Source organism: Salvelinus alpinus, chromosome 18 (assembly GCF_045679555.1).
Source record: "Salvelinus alpinus chromosome 18, SLU_Salpinus.1, whole genome shotgun sequence".
In the NCBI taxonomy this organism is placed as follows: Eukaryota; Metazoa; Chordata; class Actinopteri; order Salmoniformes; family Salmonidae; genus Salvelinus; species Salvelinus alpinus.
Window position 1 is genome coordinate 8,965,890 of NC_092103.1, and position 18,614 is coordinate 8,984,503.

The following is an 18,614-nucleotide window of genomic DNA, read 5'->3' on the forward strand; positions in this document are numbered from 1 at the left end:
GACCGTAGACCGTCTCAGATGGTTCCGGACCGTGGACCGCCTCAGGAGGTTCCGGACCGTGGACCGCCTTAGGAGGTTCCGGACCGTAGACCGTCGTCGGAGGTTCCAGACTGTGGAACGTCACCGGAAGCTCTGGACTGGGAACTGTCGCCGAAGCTCTGGACTGGGAACTGTCGCCGGAAGCTCTGGACTGGGAACTGTCGCCGGAAGCTCTGGGCTGGGAACTGTCGCCGGAAGGCGCTCTGGAGGCCTGATGCGTGGGACAGGTACCGGTGGCACCGGGCTGATGACACGCACCTCAGGGCGAGTGTGGGGAAGAGGCACAGGACGTACTGGACTGTGGACACGCACTTGAGGGAGAGTGCGAGGAGCAGGAACAGGACACACCTGACTGGGAAAGCGCACTTGAGGGAGAGTGCGAGGAGTTGGCACAGGATGCACTGGGTTGTGAAGAGAATTGAGACTGCCAGAGGTCCGGACAACAGGCCCTCCGATTTGACATACTGAACTCTATCGGAGAAGTAGTTGATGAACCAAGCGTGGCAATCATTTGAGAAACAAAGGCTGTTGAGTCTGCCAATAAGAATGTTGTGATTGACAGAGTCGAAAGCCTTGGCCAGGTCGATGAATACGGCTGCACAGTAATGTCTCTTATCGATGACGGTTATGATATCGTTTAGGACCTTGAGCGTGGCTGAGGTGCACCCATGACCAGCTCTGAAACCAGATTGCATAGCGGAGAAGGTACGGTGAGATTCGAAATGGTCGGTAATCTGTTTGTTAACTTGGCTTTCAAAGACCTTAGAAAGGCAGTGTAGAATATATATAGGCCTGTTGCAGTTTGGTTCTAGAGTGTCTCCCCCTTTGAAGAGGGGGATGACCGCGGCAGCTTTCCAATCTATGGGAATCTAAGACGATACGAAAGAGAGGATTGTACAGGCTAGTAATAGGCGTTGCAACAATTTCGGCAGATAATTTTAGAAAGAGAGGGTCCAGATTGTCTAGCCCGGCTGATTTGTAGGGGTCCAGATTTTGCAGCTCTTTCAGAACATCAGCTATCTGGATTTGGGTGAAGGAGAAGTGGGGGAGGTTTGGGCGAGTTGCTGTGGGGAGCGCAGGTTTGTTGACCAGGGTAGGGGTAGCCAGGTGGAAAGCATGGCCAGCCGTAGAATAATGCTTTTTGAAATTCCCGATTATCGTGGATTTATCGGTGGTGACAGTGTTTCCTAGCCTCAGTGCAGTGGGCAGCTGGGAGGAGGTGCTCTTATTCTCCATGGACTTTACAGTGTCCCAAAACTTTTTGGAGTTTGTTCTACAGGATGCTAATTTCTGTTTGATAAAGCTAGCCTTTGCTTTCCACACTGACTGTGTATATTGGTTCCTAACTTCCCTGAAAAGTTACATATCGCAGAGGCTATTCGATGCTAATGCAGTACGCCAAAGGATGTTTTTGTGTTGCTCAAGGGCAGTCAAGTCTGGAGTGAACCAAGGGCTATATGTGTTCTTAGTTCTACATTTTCTGAACGGGGCATGCTTATTTAAGATGGTGAGGAAATCACTTTTAAAGAATAACCAGGCATTCTCTACTGACGGTATGAGGTCAATATCTTTCCATTATTTCTGCCTCATGCACCAATTCATGTTGTTACTCCTATGACAAGAGAAAGTTACATTTTCCTCAATATTAAAAAAGACACAAGCCAGTAATAATAACAACGCAAGCTTATCGGAACACTGCTATACTCAGTCATTGAAGTGTGAGTAGAAGTATGGAGAAGGTGCATTTTATGGCATATAAAAGTGTTGACAGTGCTGAATAACAACTTAAACATGAACGTACTCATAAAAACAGCATCTCTTTGCTGTATTCGTTGAGTCTCTCGCTTGTTACGATTTTAAACGTTTTGAAATCTCATAATATCAACTTTGCTGTGCATTCAAGGTTTCTTTTTACAGTCAACGGCTTGAGGAAACTGTGCACACACGGTGATCTGAGCAATCGGATTGACCAGCACTCGGCCTATAGGTGCACTTGATTTGCTCTCTGGGCCTGCCGGGTTGGCAGAGTTCTACCTTCAGACACATGAAATGCACTTTCCTTCCCGGCGCAAGGGCCGCTGAACAGCGCGAAACAAATAAAAATAAATAGGAATGCAAGGCTTTATCCTTGTTTTTTTCACAGAAATGTTTGGTGATCGACTAGGAATGCCTTGGATCGACTGGTTGGTGACCACTGGTATAGTGTGTCCTGAGGAATAGACCTATACCTATCGCCTGGATCAGGGCTGGGTGGCTATAAAGCTGTCACTCTTTTATGCTCACTCTGGAGAAAGTACACTGTTCACCCACACACCAGACCACAGTGCTGAGGATGGACATTGAAGGCTTATGTAAAATGTAAGCCTCACCGCTGTAGTGGGAGAATGACTACATATCACAAGACAGGTGTATCTTCATGTCTTCTTCATGTCCAAGCCAGGCCCATCACAGAGGAGTAGAGGTGAAGGGAGGGTAGGACCCTGCTGGCTGCAGTAATGGTTGAAAACATCTTAGTGCGTGTCCCAAATGGCACCCTATTCTCTTAATAGTGCACTACTTTTGACCCGGGCCTAGGGCACTAAAGGGAAAAGGGTGTCATCTGGACCAAATCCTTAGTCTCGTTGTTGGGTTATAGAGCGTCTTAGTTTCTTTTTGATTACCCATTATTGGTAACTATTAGCAGTGGTGTGTATTCATTGATGCCAAGGGAAGGCAGGCTTCCCCAAAATATTGACCCCCAAAAAATGTGGTATTTCATCCCTTTATGTTTCATAATTTTCCTTGAATTCGCAAGAGGCTTAATGTATCTCACAGGAGAAAGCATCTGAGCAAGCGAAACAGCGCCCCTCTGTGTCTCTATGTGTAGGCCATCTATCTGATGCTGTCTGTTCCAAACTAGTATGACATTGTTGCTTCCTGTAGCATTGAAAGCAAGGGAAGCCAGTGAATATTTGGCCTCCCTTGATAAAAAAAAAGTATAAAAAATGTGCCAATCAGCATTGAGCCAAACTAAGCGAGCTCAACTGTGAATGGTCCTGGCGCACCAAAGGAAGTGTCAAGCCAGCTTGCATTGTTGAATTGTTGTGTCTTGTTGTGTTGTTGTCCTCTGGTGTCTAGCTAGCTAAAATGATCCCTTTCCTAAATTAGCCATGGATGGAGATAGGGATTTGGACTTGCGGTTTTACTTAATTCTCCGTACTGGCTAATGATTGTAACGGCGATTCTGATCCAACCATTAATTCATACATTGTTGTGGCCCTGGCCTGAAAGGATGGAAGTTCAATATGTAGCTAGATGTAGAAGGCTAATGTTAACTAGCTAACTTTGCCCATGAATCAAAGTTAGGCTAGCGAGCAAGCATTTTAGCCAGCTAGCCTAGGACAACAAAAATAAAAGTGTACCGTATGACAGAGTGATAGACCGTTTCGTTAAAACCTCTTGGCGCACGGATCCCTTTAACGGGATCCTTTTCGTAAACAACCGCTGAATTGCAGAGCGCCAAATTAAAAAATATTAAAAAGAATATTTATTTTCATGAAATCACAAGTGAAATATACCAAAACACGAAAATATGCTTTACAGCGAAAGCAATCCAAGCGTTTGTGAGTTTATCGATCACTAGACAAAACATTACGAACAGCTAGCAGCAATGTAGATTTGTCACGAAAGTCAGAAAGCAATCAAATTAATCGCTTACCTTTGATGATCTTCGGATGTTTGCACTCACGAGACTCCCAGTTACACAATAAATTCCTTTTGTTCGATAAATATTATTGTTATATCCAAAAACCTCCATTTGGTTGGTGCGTTATGTTCAGAAATCAACAGCCTCGAGCGGTCATGAAGGGCAGACGAAAATTCCAAATAGTATCCGTAAAGTTCGTAGAAACATGTCAAACGTTTTTTATAATCAATCCTCAGGTTGTTTTTAACATAAATAATCGATAATATTTCAACCGGATGGTAAACTATTCAATAAAAGAGATAAAGAAAATGTCGAGCTACAACTTTCGCGCGCATGAACTAATCGAAGGACATTCAGCTATCCACTGACGCGTTTTGATAAATCTCATTCATTTTTCAGAATAAAAGCTTGAAACTATGTCTAAAGACTGTTCACACCCTGAGGAGGCCATAGGGAAAGGAATCTGGTTGATATCCCTTTAAATGAAGGAAAGGCAGGCAATGGAACAGGGATTTTTCAAAATAAGAGGCACTTCCGGGTTGGATTTCCTCAGGTTTTCGCCTGCAAAATCAGTTCTGTTATACTCACAGACAATATTTTGACAGTTTTGGAAACTTTAGAGTGTTTTCTATCCTAATATGTCAATTATATGCATATTCTAGCATCTGGGCCTGAGAAATAGGCAGCTTACATTGGGAACGTTATTTTTTCCAAACATAACAATTCTGCCCCCTAGCTTCAAGAGGTTTGAAAGAGAGGAGGATGTCATTGGCATTTCTCTACAAGTAGGGTGAGTCAACATCTTTTTGTACTTGCACGAACACGCACGCACACACACACACAGAAATCAGAACCATGGACCCAGATCATATTTAGCTTACTTTGATTGGACTCAATTGTTTTTGGTATCTTTTAGGTCTCAATGTCTTAGACTAAGCAGAGGTGATTTGATGATGTTGAAATGTTGAAGTTGAAATGGTGGTGGAATAGTGGAGGCTGCTCCTGATTTCTTTGCGACTTGCGGTAACTCTCTGTGGTTCTAAATCAATAGTTGCTTAGTTGTCCAAAAATGTCGGAAACATTAACTTGCTTGACCATGCCGTGTAGGTCATGCAACTGTCTGTTTCATGCAATATGCTTTGTGGACTTCACTGGACAGAGGTTGCTATCCGGTTTTGTGATAAAACAAAGGTGTAGTTGAATTTATTCTTATTGTCTCGGCTGCAAGGCATATGAACTAACAGGTTTTGTATTAACGGGGGGGAGGGCTTGGCTTCCCCAGTGATTTTACCCACACACCGCTACTGACTATTAGTATAAGTGAAGTTACCTGAAGGATTTCTTTTGCTGTAAACTTCATTAGCATGATAGCAAGGCAAAGTGTTGCAGTCAGTGAATGTTCCTTAGTGTGGCTGTCCTCTAATAATAAACGTGTTTGAACCCGGTCACGTGAGTGACAGCCTTGCAGCTGCTGTCTGCTTGTTTCAACTCTGTGTCTGCGTGGTATTGTAAAGAGAGTTAAGACTGGGCAGACTGACAGATTCAGGATAAAGAGTTGTTTATTCATCCTCCCTTTGATCGTAGCCTCCTCTGATTACATGTGTCTTGGCTGCGGTCAACCTTGGTGCTACAGTATGTTGTTATTGTAAAGTACAAATTATTGTTTTCATATCATTTCAAAGACAGAAGATAGTTTGTTTGGTGAGCTGAGCGCGATTTATCCATGGACGAGGATAGCTATTGTCAGCTATTGTTAACTATTGTCTTGCTGCATTGTTTAACTGGATCATTTTGGTGGAAGCTGAAGTTAGGAGGCGTCACAAGGATGCCAGGTGTGTTTGCTGAAGGCCACAGCAATGAGGATCAAACACCTCTCTCTTTGTGTTTGTTTGCGCATCAGTACACGCACACGCACACACACACACAGTTTGTTAGCGCAGTAGCAGAGCTTAAGCTTGCCATTTGACGGCTTCCAGAAAGGAAAGGGAGAGAGGGGGAGAGAGAGAGAGGGAGACAGAGAGACTGCTGGGAGAGGTATCTGACTGAGCAGCAGTAAATGAGAAGTTAGAGGAGAGCTAGCGAACATTTCTGTCTATTAGTGCCAGTAACAACAACATCAGAGAGAGAGAGAGAGCCCTGTTTGCTTGCTCACAGTTACAGACACGCTGATTATGCGTCGGCAGTCTAGTGCAGCTATCCTCCTGTGTGTGTGTGTGTGTGTGTGTGTGTGTGTGTGTGTGTGTGTGTGTGTGTGTGTGTGTGTGTGTGTGTGTGTGTGTGTGTGTGTGTGTGTGTGTGTGTGTGTGTGTGTGTGTGCGTGCGTAACTGCTGCAAAGCAAATGACCTCTGAAACATAGCAGGGTTCCAATACAGATTGGAGAATTGGGGCTTGATAATGCCCCATTACAGGCTGCAGCTATCATAACCTCTCAGTGATTGGATAGTTTTGCTCTGGAGGGCCAGATCTTGCTTTTGTGTAATAGCAGTCAATGACAGTTCACAGATCACACTACAAGGCAGTTTGCAGGCCCATTAGTACATTATTTAATGCTCACTCACCACTATTTCTGCAGAGCCATCCTGTGCTCATGTAACAGTATTACTTCTGTCCCTCTCCTCGACCCAACCTGGGCTTGAAACAGGGACCCTCTGCACACATTGACAACAGTCACCCTATAAGCATCGTTACTTATCACTCCACAAAAGCCACGGTCTTTGCAAAGCAAGGGAAACAACCACAGTACTTCAAGGTCTCAGAGTGAGTGATGTCACCGATTTAAATGCTACTAGCGCGCACCGCTAACTAGCTAGCTAGCCTTTTCACACTGGTCACACTCACATGCTGCAAAGAAAGGTAATGGTCACTCCTTCAAAAGACTGGCTCACAAATCGTCTTCAAAAGCCATAGACGGGACTAAAGTTGATTATCCATGTTTTTGACTGATTTGACGTTTGTGAACTTTTTCCCTTTGACCTATGCTCTAGGTCATTCACAAACTTCCTCCATCGGTTCCATATTCAGGCGTATTTTGTTAGAAATTAACTTCCGGAATTTTGTATTATTGTAGATGCACCAGTAGATGTGCAGAGTATCTTTTGGGGCCAATATGAAATATGAAAAACAAGGTCTAGTAAGTACATTTTATTATTTGGGACATTTCTTTCCCTGTGGAGGTTGGTTATGCATGTATTTCACTCTACAGAAGCTTCTGGCTGCTCTACTTCCTGTGGCAGTCAGTGCAAATGTTATAGGATGTGTCCCGAATGGCACTCTCTTCCCTATATAGTGCACTACTTTTGACTAGAGCCTATAGGGAATAGGGTGCCATTTGAGATGCAAATACCGCTAACCACATTGTGCTAGCTGGCCACAAGCACAATCTGTCTCTCCCTCTCTCTGTCTGGCCAATTAATTCCCTGCCAGAGGAACAAGCTAATTTACTGAAGCACCCCTGAAAAGTCACTACATTCAGTTAACAAAGGGGTCTTCAAACATTTCTTGCCCAGGGACCCCCACCCAGGTAAATCAGCGACCCTGTATTTAGATTTTTTTTTAAGTACAAGACATCTTATCACCAGGTGAATGATAATGGCAAGGAGAATTAATCAACATTTGGTAGATAGTTTTTCATAATTTTTACCTCCCTATTTAATAATTGGAAGAGGAAGTGTTAACTCTAACATAGCCTATTAGCTAGAAATGTAACTCCTAACACATTTTTGTTAATAACTTAGCTGGATAAACAAAGGTTAGCTGTCACACCCTGATCAGTTTAACCTGTCCTTGTTATTTTCTCCACCCCCTCCATGTGTTGCTTGTTTTCCCCAGTGTATTTATCCCTGTGTTTTCTGTCTCTCTGTGCCAGTTCATCTTGTATGTCCAAGTCAACCAGCGTTTTTTTTCTGTTCTCCTGCTTTTGCTATTTCTCCTTTTTCTAGTCCCCCTGGTTTTGACCCTTGCCTGTTTCTGGACTTTGTACCTGCCTGCCTGACCATTCTGCCTGCCTTGACCTCGAGCATGCCTGCCACTCGGTACCTCCTGGACTCTGATCTGGTTTTGACCTTTTTCCTGTCCACGACCATTCTCTTGCCTACCCCTTTGGATTAATAAACATCTAAGACTCCAACCATCTGCCCCCTGTGTCTGCATCTGGGTCTCGCCTTGAGTTATGATAGTTAGCCATGTGTTGGGAAAATATATTTACATTTACATTTAAGTCATTTAGCAGACGCTCTTATCCAGAGCGACTTACAAATTGGTGCATTCACCTTATGATATCCAGTGGAACAACCACTTTACAATAGTGCATCTAACTCTTTTAAGGGGGGGGGGTTAGAAGGATTACTTTATCCTATCCTAGGTATTCCTTAAAGAGGTGGGGTTTCAGGTGTCTCCGGAAGGTGGTGATTGACTCCGCTGACCTGGCGTCGTGAGGGAGTTTGTTCCACCATTGGGGTGCCAGAGCAGCGAACAGTTTTGACTGGGCTGAGCGGGAACTGTACTTCCTCAGAGGTAGGGAGGCGAGCAGGCCAGAGGTGGATGAACGCAGTGCCCTTGTTTGGGTGTAGGGCCTGATCAGAGCCTGAAGGTACGGAGGTGCCGTTCCCCTCACAGCTCCGTAGGCAAGCACCATGGTCTTGTAGCGGATGCGAGCTTCAACTGGAAGCCAGTGGAGAGAGCGGAGGAGCGGGGTGACGTGAGAGAACTTGGGAAAGTTGAACACCAGACGGGCTGCGGCGTTCTGGATGAGTTGTAGGGGTTTAATGGCACAGGCAGGGAGCCCAGCCAACAGCGAGTTGCAGTAATCCAGACGGGAGATGACAAGTGCCTGGATTAGGACCTGCGCCGCTTCCTGCGTGAGGCAGGGTCGTACTCTGCGAATGTTGTAGAGCATGAACCTACAGGAACGGGTCACCGCCTTGATGTTAGTTGAGAACGACAGGGTGTTGTCCAGGATCACGCCAAGGTTCTTAGCACTCTGGGAGGAGGACACAATGGAGTTGTCAACCGTGATGGCGAGATCATGGAACGGGCAGTCCTTCCCCGGGAGGAAGAGCAGCTCCGTCTTGCCGAGGTTCAGCTTGAGGTGGTGATCCGTCATCCACACTGATATGTCTGCCAGACATGCAGAGATGCGATTCACCACCTGGTTATCAGAGGGGGGAAAGGAGAAGATTAATTGTGTGTCGTCTGCATAGCAATGATAGGAGAGACCATGTGAGGATATGACAGAGCCAAGTGACTTGGTGTATAGCGAGAATAGGAGAGTATAGGAGAATAATATATGTCCAAGTCAAGAAAGCTTAACAGCAGCCAGCGGCACTTGCAGCGATTTGTACTCACGGGTGCTTTTTCAAAGCCTATGTCAAGGACTCCAGTGAGTGTATTTAGCTCCAATTAGGGTAATTTGCTCAATATTAGGAGTTGAGAAATAAAATCATTAGAAAGAAGATATTCTCCTCCTTTCTACTGTTGGTGTGTATACTGAACAAAAATATAAACATATGAGGAAATCAGTCAATTGAAATACATGTATTAGGCCCTAATCTATGGATTTCACAAGACTGGGAATACAGATTTGCATATGTTGGTCACAGATACCTTTTTTAAAAAAGGTAGAGGTGTGGATCAGAAAACCACTCAGTATCTGGTGTGACCACCATTTGCCTCATGCAACGCGACACATCTCCTTCGCAGAGTTGATCAAGCTGTTAATTGTGGCCTGTGGAATGTTGTCCCACTCCACTTCGCACAGCAATGGCTGTGCCAAGTTGCTGGAAATTCACGGGCCCTGCAACACACTGTCGTACGCGTCGATCCAGAGTATCCCAAACATGCTCAATGGGTGACACGTCTGGCGAGTATGAAGGCCATGGAAGAACTGGGACATTTTCAACTTCCAGGAATTTGTCTACAGAGCCTTGCGAGGTGGGGCCATAAAGGCGGCGGATGAATGGCATTACAACGGGCCTCAGGATCTCGTCGTGGTATCTCTGTGCAGTCAAATTGCCATCGATAAAAGGCAATAGCTTATGCCTGCCCATACCATAACCCCACCGCCACCATAAGGCACTCTGTTTGACAACTTTGACATCAGCAAACTGCTTGCACACACAACGCCATACACGTGGTCTGCTGTTTTGAGGCCGGTTGAACATATTCTCTAAAACGACGTTGGAGGCCACTTAAGGTAGAGGAATGAACAGAAGATTATCTGGCAACAGCTCTAGTGGACATTCTTGCAGTCAGCATACCAATTTCACCCTCCCTCAAAACTTGAAACATCTGTGGCATTGTGTTATGTGACAAAACTGCACAGTTTAGAGTGGCCTTTTATTGTTCCCAGCACAAGGTGCACCTGTGTAATGATCATGCTGTTTAATTGGCTTCTTCGTATGCCACACCTGTCTGGTGGATGGATTATCTTGGCAAAGGATAAATTCTCGCTAACAAGGATGTTAAAAAAAGTTTTAAAAAATAAGCTTTTTGTGTGTATGGAAAATTTATGGGATCTTTAATTTCAGCTCATGAAGCATGGGACAAGCACTTTACATGTTGCGTTTATATTTTTGGTCAGTGTAATTCAAATTCATTTTCTGTTGTTGCTAGCGATATTTATATAAACATTTGTGGAAAAATGTACTTTAAGAGAAATAAAAATAATAATCGCAGACCCTCTGCAGTAGGGGTCAGCGGACTCCAGTTTGAATACCCCTGAGATAGCACATTAGGTTGGGTGTGTAGTTACCATTCTGCTCTTCAATCTGTCTGGAGACTGAGACTATAGGCCCCATGGGTCAAAATAGAGTGGAGCCAAATTGTACAGAATAGTACGGAAAAACAGAGTACTGCGGTTTAGTTTGAATTGTTAGTGTTCCATGACATAGTTCCGTTCCACAAACAAGCATTTTATTGGCCCTCGTTAGGGTATATGTCTGCTGAATGCAGCATGGTCTGAATTGTTTTACATATCCAAAATACATACAGTGAATATGACTGAACTCTTGGCGTTCAGTCCAGTGCCTTGCCCAGGGTATGGCTTCTTATCCATACTGTATTTATATGTGTTGCTTGTGAAGGTGATGCATCATCTTCATCAGTAGTCACTCTCCACTTCCATCATCTGGACTGTGGGCAGATTGTTATTTCAGCAAAATGTGAAATGGGACACACTAGATGGACAGTAGCTTGTCTCACTCTATCGGCTGGAGCTCCTGCCAAGGATCAGTCCTTCATCAATAATGATTAAACACTTCTGGTGGGTTCTGAGGCCACTGACACTCCCTGAGAAGTACTCCTTTGAACGAGGTAATGACTGCATCCCAACTGGCACTCTGTTCCCTATACGACTTTTGACCAGGTCCCAGAGCGCACTATATAGAGAATAGGCTGCCATATTGGGACGCACCCAATATCTAAGGTATAGTAGTATTATGTAGCGAAGCATTATAGAGAATCCAGCTAATTATTACATATATTGTGTTTCTAAGACGAAACATGACCTTGGTGTTGAAGTGTTGTTTTGGGATAGAGCTAGCTGAAGGAATGAGGTGCAGTAGCTAGGTGGCTCTAGCACAAGGAAAGGTGAGTTTTCCACCAAGGTTCAGTGGATGCGAACAACCAGATATTCAGCATTTACCAATTTCTGCCTCCGCACAACGGACGTCTGTGCACGACTGATCACAGAGTCAGTCAGAGACGTGGGTACCCGGCACTGAAATGCCAAACTGAACGCCGATAAAATGCTCTTGTGTTTTCAAATGCTCTGCTCTTTCTGTCAAGTGGTTTTCAACGAGAACTCTCATTAGTGATTATCAACTTAGCTTTTACTCCTCTGCTCTGTTTTTGGAGTGCACTTTCCCATTTCCCACTCTAAAACACTATAATTGAAAAGCTTTTCACACTGAATACTCAACAAACAACCCTAATCTAGTCATTGAGAGACAGAGGATGTAGTTTGGTCATGAGGAGAGGATGTGTGCACTACTGATAAGAGGTTCGGCAAGCTGGTTTTTATAGCATTATCTAGTTGAAATGTCATCATCTAAAATGCTATTTGAAGAATAGCAAAAACAAGCAAAACTTACCTCAGCCATTATCACATTGGTTGCTGTAGCTTCACACCTCAATCAATCTACAAAAACGTAGACTATTAGCTGTACAATTAGTCGCTACAGATTAACTCACATTAACTCAGCATCGGGTTTGAAAACTATCATTTAATAAGTACGTACATTATGGTAAACAAATACGTTTGCTGTACATAACTTTTTGTTCTTGCAGTTTTATAGCTAATTTCCTGCAATTCTACATATTTGTGACCGACCGGCTCAAATCTGTCTTATGTAACAACATTTGAAATGGTGGATTGGATAAAAGTAGAGACCCAGAGCTAGAAAATGGTATATCAGACACTACAGTTGAGGAACAATGGGAAAGTAATTATGCTTTGAAAGTTGATCAACTTGTAACCCAACTTTTCAGAAAACGTCCCTTGAATTCTTTGGTACACCTACTGGAGAGCTTTTGTTTGTCTACACCCATTCAGCATTGTTCACACCCTCTTAAGCCTTAGCCCCACCCATCCCTTTAAGGAGTCACATGTGAGGCCATGTGCTAAACAGAGTGAGTACGGTAGTGTACTAAACCACCAGTTTTTAAGACTAAAGATTCATGTATACTACGTCTATCGACATGTCTGTATAGAGTTGTTGCAGTGACATCATTGTCGTTATGAAGAAGTATAAACACAAAAACAACAGATTACATGATATCAGCAGCCTGACGGTTCAAAATAGCATAACTGGTGTATTTGAACACCAATAAACTGTTTAAAAATAAATGTAGTATATGTCAATCTAGAAAACCAGGCACCTAAAAGCAACTTTCTAAACAATGGTTTGGTTTGTTTCTAGCTTGTTAGCTAGCTAACGTTAAGTCCAAGCACACCAAGACAGTTGCGAAGAGGGCACGACAAAACCTATTCCCCCTCAGGAGACTGAAAAGATTTGGCATGGGTCCTCAGATCCTCAAAGGTTCTAGAGCTGCACCATCGAGAGCATCCTGACGGGTTGAATCACTGCCTGGTATGGCAACTGCTCGGCCTCCGACCGCAAGGCACTGCAGAGGGTAGTGCGTACGGCCCAGTACATCACTGGGGCCAAGCTTCCTGCCATCCAGGACCTCTATATCAGGCGATTGTCTATGCATAGTCACTTTAATAACTCTACCTACATGTACATATTACCTTAATTACCTCGACTAACCGGTACCCCCGCACATTGACTCTGTACCGGTTCCCCCTGTATATGGCCTCACTATTGTTATTTTACTAGTGCTCTTTAATTTTTTGTTACTTTTATATCTTATTTTTTTTGGTATTTTTCTGAAAACTGCATTGTTGATTAATAAGGGCTTGTAAGTAATCATTTCACTCTAAGGTCTACACCTGTTGTATTCAGCGCATGTGACAAATACAATTTGATTTGATTTGACTCAGTTCCATTGATTCCATTTCACAATGAGCCCTTCCTCCTACCAGCCTCCTCTGGTGTATTCGCATGTGTATGTGCGTTTGCATGTGCCAGCCAGTTCACCCGTGATTCAAGTCAGTATTCAATGTCCATCCATGTCTGAGGAAGACGTGAGATGACATGGATACCAGCCACTAGGGGAAACAGTGAGCGATGTTCAAGTAGAATTCGTGAGCAGTGAGCTACATTCAAGTAGGTTTCGGTTTTGCTACGCCGTTGTGGATGGGGATGGTGGATGTGCGTAAGCCTCTGCCTCTGACTCCAAAGGTTGCAAGTTAATAATTAATATGTTGGATTCACGTCTCCTTCGCAACCAAAAATCTGAGTTAAAGAAAAGGACTAAATCAAATCATACTTTAAATGCACTTTAAATAAAGTTTGACTAGATTTTGTCCTTCGCTTTAACTTAGACATGAATCCAACATATACATCTTTAATTTGTAGAAATTAAATGGAATTTAAACCAGACTAAAGTCAGTGGCACAAAATATGCATCTCCTTCAAATTTTGATAATCAAACACAATTAAATATCACTGTTGCAATACAGCAAATAACAAATTATATGTTGCATTCAGGTCTCCAACTAAACCAAAAATAAAAAATGAGGGTTTATTTGTTTATTTGGATCCCCGTTAGCTTTAGCAGAAGCAGCGGCTGCTCTTCCTGGGGTACACCAAAAACACAAAACATGACAAGTAACAAAACATTGATAGACTGATAGACAAGGACAGTCACACAAATGTAAAATACAACGATATGAAAAACGAAAAATAATACAAATAATACAACTAAAAAATAATGTTTGTGTTTGTGTCTCTGTGTGTTTGTGTCCCTTCACAGTCCCCGTCGTTCCATGAGATGTAGTTTAATTAGTTTTTAAAGGTCATTTTTCTGTCTGCTTGAGTAATTGGAGAGGGAAGGGAGTTCCATGTGATCATGGCTCTGTACAATACTATGCGTTGCTGTGAGTTCTTTTTTGAATTTGGGGACTGTGAAGAGACCCCTGGTGGCGTGTCTTGTGGTGTATGTATGAGTGTCTGAGCTGAATGTTATTTGATTATACAGAATCTGGAATTTCTAAACACAGTAATATTTCTCATAAAAACTGGAAGAGAAGCAGTTCATCTCCCGTCAATCCTCAACCAGGAAAGACTGGCATTCATGTTGTTGATGTTGTTCCGTATGTGCTGTAAAGGTCAGGGCGTGCTGCTTCGTTTTGAAGCAGCTGCTTCTTTGCTAGGTCTTTCTTTGCTGCACTTGACCATATTACTGGACAGCAATCAAGATGGGACAAGACCAGAGACAGAGCCTGAACAACTGGTACAGTTGTTCTTTTTTATAACAGATGTACCCCTCGCCATCTTCACAACAACTTTGTCAATATGACTTGACCATGATAATTGACCATCCGATGTTACACCTAGGAGTTTAACTCAAAGGTCACACCCTTTATGCACAACTCCAGGTTAAGCCAGTGGCTCAGATTAAACTATCCAAGCATTAGATACATCTCCTTTAAATGCTGATATCTGGTTGTCAACCAAACACTATTTATTATTACTTATCTAATACAGTAAATAGTCTAAAGTTAGGGCTATCTTTCAAACAAATGTGAAAGTATTTATTCCACCTTAACACAAGAAACACATCCGTGGCCACATGTTGAGGTTACTTTAAGTATACTGTAAATGTCTTCTTATGTAATCATAGAAAGTGTGCATGTTCGAGAAAGCATGCAAAGTTCGCAGGTCCATGGAGATCTTTACAATTGCTATAATAATCTGTACAGAATCTCGAACAACGTTGATCACTTGCACTATGTACTTTTAATGTAATCTCAACTGCAATCCATGTTTTTTTTGTTGCGCTATTAGATGAAGCACAATGATAACACATTAAGTTGTTGTATAAATCCAACATATCTGGCGTTGTATTCCCATTTGAACTTGTGCTTTTAAATGGTTGAAAGTGCAGTGATAGCACATTTATATGAAAACTAAGGGCTCGATTCAATCCGTATCACCAAACTTCAGCGCTATCGCGCGATTGTAGTTTGTAGGTGACATTCCCACATTTGTGGCGACCGCATTCATTGCAAACACTACATATGTCAGCTCAATTGAAAATTGCCTTTACATTTCAAGCGCGCTATTGCGCAGAATTTTGGCGAATCGAGCCCTAGATCCCGAATCAGACATTGTTTTCCCATTGGAATTTGGTTGTGCTTTTAGATCGTTGAAAGCATAGTGATAACACATTGAGAATTCAACAAACAAACAAAATCTGGCTGTCTTTTTGAGTGGGTGAATAAAGGTTGAAATCTCATTGATCAACATCTCAAACAAATATTACCCACATTTCCACATTGAAATGACGTGGTGTGACCAGTGGGACGGTACTCATGCACACATTTGTGAAGGTGTTGGAACATAACAATGTGATCTGCACTCTAGCGATTGTAGTTATTATTAGCATATTAGCATCCTGTGACATCACTTCAATGGTGTCATTGGTGGATAGTATTGCTGCTGACAGAGAGCAGTAACAGCGTGTTAAATGGTGGTCGACATGGTGATCAAATTGTGACAAAATGGAAAATAGTGTCTCTGAAATTGCTTTAAACATGGTCCCTCCCTGATGATGTTTTAGACTACATCTCTGAATAATTTGGAAATACTGTACTAATAATAATGTTACTAATAGTTCACCTGTGATTGTAAAGCATAACCCTGTCCTTTGTTGTTTTCCTGTTTGCTTGACAGACAGCTGTGATGGCCCACTGGTGTCCAGCCTGCCCCAGTCCTCCTTCAGAAGCTCATCACAGTTATCCAACAGCCATGGACCCGGCTTTGCCAAAGTCAACAGGAGAGATGGTGAGTACTGGACATTGGACACATTTCCCTGATATGGACACTGTATTGATTGTAGGATTCCTTAGTATCTCCACTGTTATTTCGAGCCTGTATTCCGTCCGTACACAGTGGGCTGCTGTGTTGTGGTGCTCAGATGCTCAATGCGGAGAGGGAGAGAGAGGGTTGGATTCCCCACAGGACTGTGCATAGAGAACATCAAAGGCAGGTTTCGTTTCAGCAGCAGCAGTAGCGCAGGAACCAAATCCCATTTTTTTTCTGAATTCCCTTGCTGGTGACAGAGAGCTGCTGTTACCTCATCCCCAGCTGGTCGCCTACAGTGGGTAGATATTGGAATACTCCATTACAAGCACCAGCGCAAGGTCGCCCTGCTTTACCTTCGCAATGCATCTGAATTCATCCATAAAAAAATTCAAAGGGGGATTGGTTGGTTTGTTGTTTGGTTTGGATGCTGAATGCTGATCGAAGGGTATCCTTGCATTGCTTAGAGGGGGAAATGCTATCACGGTGGTTCTTTGTATGAATGTTTTAAGACGGGTAGGGTTGATCTATTTCGTGGTTTATCCAACCTGGAAAGCAGAAACTCAGATGGGAATAGGAGGGATTTTTTAGCAGCCACATAACAGGATCTTGTGCACATGATTTTCTTCGACTGTGAGACCAAAGCAATCTAAGCTTGCTGGATGCTTCTTCCAAGCTGTCTTTGATGGCTGTAGCAGCAAGCACACTGTTGGTTTTTCACTATTCCCATCTGAGTTGATCTGAGTGAAGTGGATCAATAGGTGTCTAAAACTGTCTATGGTATTATCAGTTTGGTATACTGTATTTCTCTGTGTTTGACCATGATGAAGTTGTATCAGTCAGGTTAAGCGTTTTTTTATATCAGATAATATATGCACCAGAGCAAAGCTGGATGAAATGACTATATGTTGCTACACAATAAAACAGGTGGTTCTGTGCCAAATTAAGGTTCTATAAGAGCTATGCTCATACAGTTTTAAATGGAACCTTTATTGTGCTATAAAGAACCGTTTCCTAATCCCCTTGAGCCGACCCTTTTTTCAATTTTCGCCTAAAATGACATACCTAAATCTAACTGCCTGTAGCTCAGGATCTGAAGCAAGGATATGCATATTCTTGATACCATTTGAAAGGTAAAACTTTGAAGTTTGTGGAAATGTGAAAGTAATGTAGGAGAATATAACACATTAGATCTGGTAAAAGATAATACAATGAAAAAAACATGCGTTCTTTTGTATTTTTTTTGTACCATCTTTGAAATGCAAGAGAAAGGCCATAATGTATTATTTTAGGACAGGCGCAATTTAGGTTTTGGCCACTAGATGGCAGCAGTGTATTTGCAAAGTTTCAGACTGATTCAATGAACAATCGCATATCTTTTCAAAAGGCACATTTTGGCAAAAGACTACACAAGTGTGCCTTTTTTATTTATTTAACCTTTATTTAACTAGGCATGTCAGTTAAGAACAAATTCTTATTTATAATGACGAGCTACCAAAACGCAAAAGGCCTCCTGTGGGGACAGGGGCTGGGATTAACAAAAGAGACAACACAACACTACATAAAGAGAGACCTAAGATAACATAGCAAGGCAGCGACACATGACAACACAGCATGTTAGTAACACAACATGACAACAACATGGTAGCAACACAACATGATAGCAGCACAAAACATGGTACAAACATTATTGGGCACAGATAACAGCACAAAGGGCAAGAAAGTAGAGACAACAATGCATCACGCAAAGCAGCCACAACTGTCAGTAAGAGTGTCCATGATTGAGTCTTTGAATGAAGAGATTGATATAAAACTGTCCAGTTTGAGTGTTTGTTGCAGCTCATTCCAGTCGCTAGCTGCAGCGAACTGAAAAGACGAGCTACCCAGGGATGTGTGTGCTTTGGGGATCTTTAACAGAATGTGACTGGCAGAACGGATGTTGTATGTGGACGATGAGGGCTGCAGTAGATATCTCAGATGGGGGGAGTGAGGCCTAAGAGGGTTTTATAAATAAGCATCAACCAGTGGGTCTTGCGACGGGTATACAGAGATGACCCGTTTACAGAGGAGTATAGAGTGCAGTGATGTGTCCTATAAGGAGCATTGGTGGCACATCTGATGGCCGAATGGTAAAGAACATCTAGCCGCTCGAGAGCACCCTTACCTGCGATCTATAAATGATGTCTCCGTAATCTAGCATGGGTAGGATAGTCATCTGAATCAGGGTTCGTTTGGCAGCTAGGGTGAAAGTGGAGCGATTACGATAGAGGAAACCAAGTCTAGATTTAACTTTAGCCTGCAGCTTTGATATGTGCCGAGAGAAGGACAGTGTACTGTCTAGCCATACATAAGTACTTGTATGAGGTGACCACCTCAAGCTCTAAACTCTAAGAGTGTAACGGTCGTCGTCGTCTGATGAGGAAGAATCGGACCAAAGCGCAGCGTGGTAAGTGTTCATGATTTT

General features: G+C 43.0%; 1 protein-coding gene across 1 annotated transcript in view; it reads left to right on the forward strand.

The window, feature by feature from the left end:
* LOC139543724 (contactin-associated protein-like 4) overlaps nucleotides 1–18,614 on the forward strand; it is a 198,236-nt gene that overhangs the window by 14,204 nt on the left and 165,418 nt on the right. Inside the window, exon 2 of the mRNA XM_071350076.1 lies at nucleotides 16,022–16,132. Coding sequence (XP_071206177.1) covers nucleotides 16,022–16,132 — 111 coding nt within the window. The remainder of the gene's footprint in view (nucleotides 1–16,021; nucleotides 16,133–18,614) is intronic.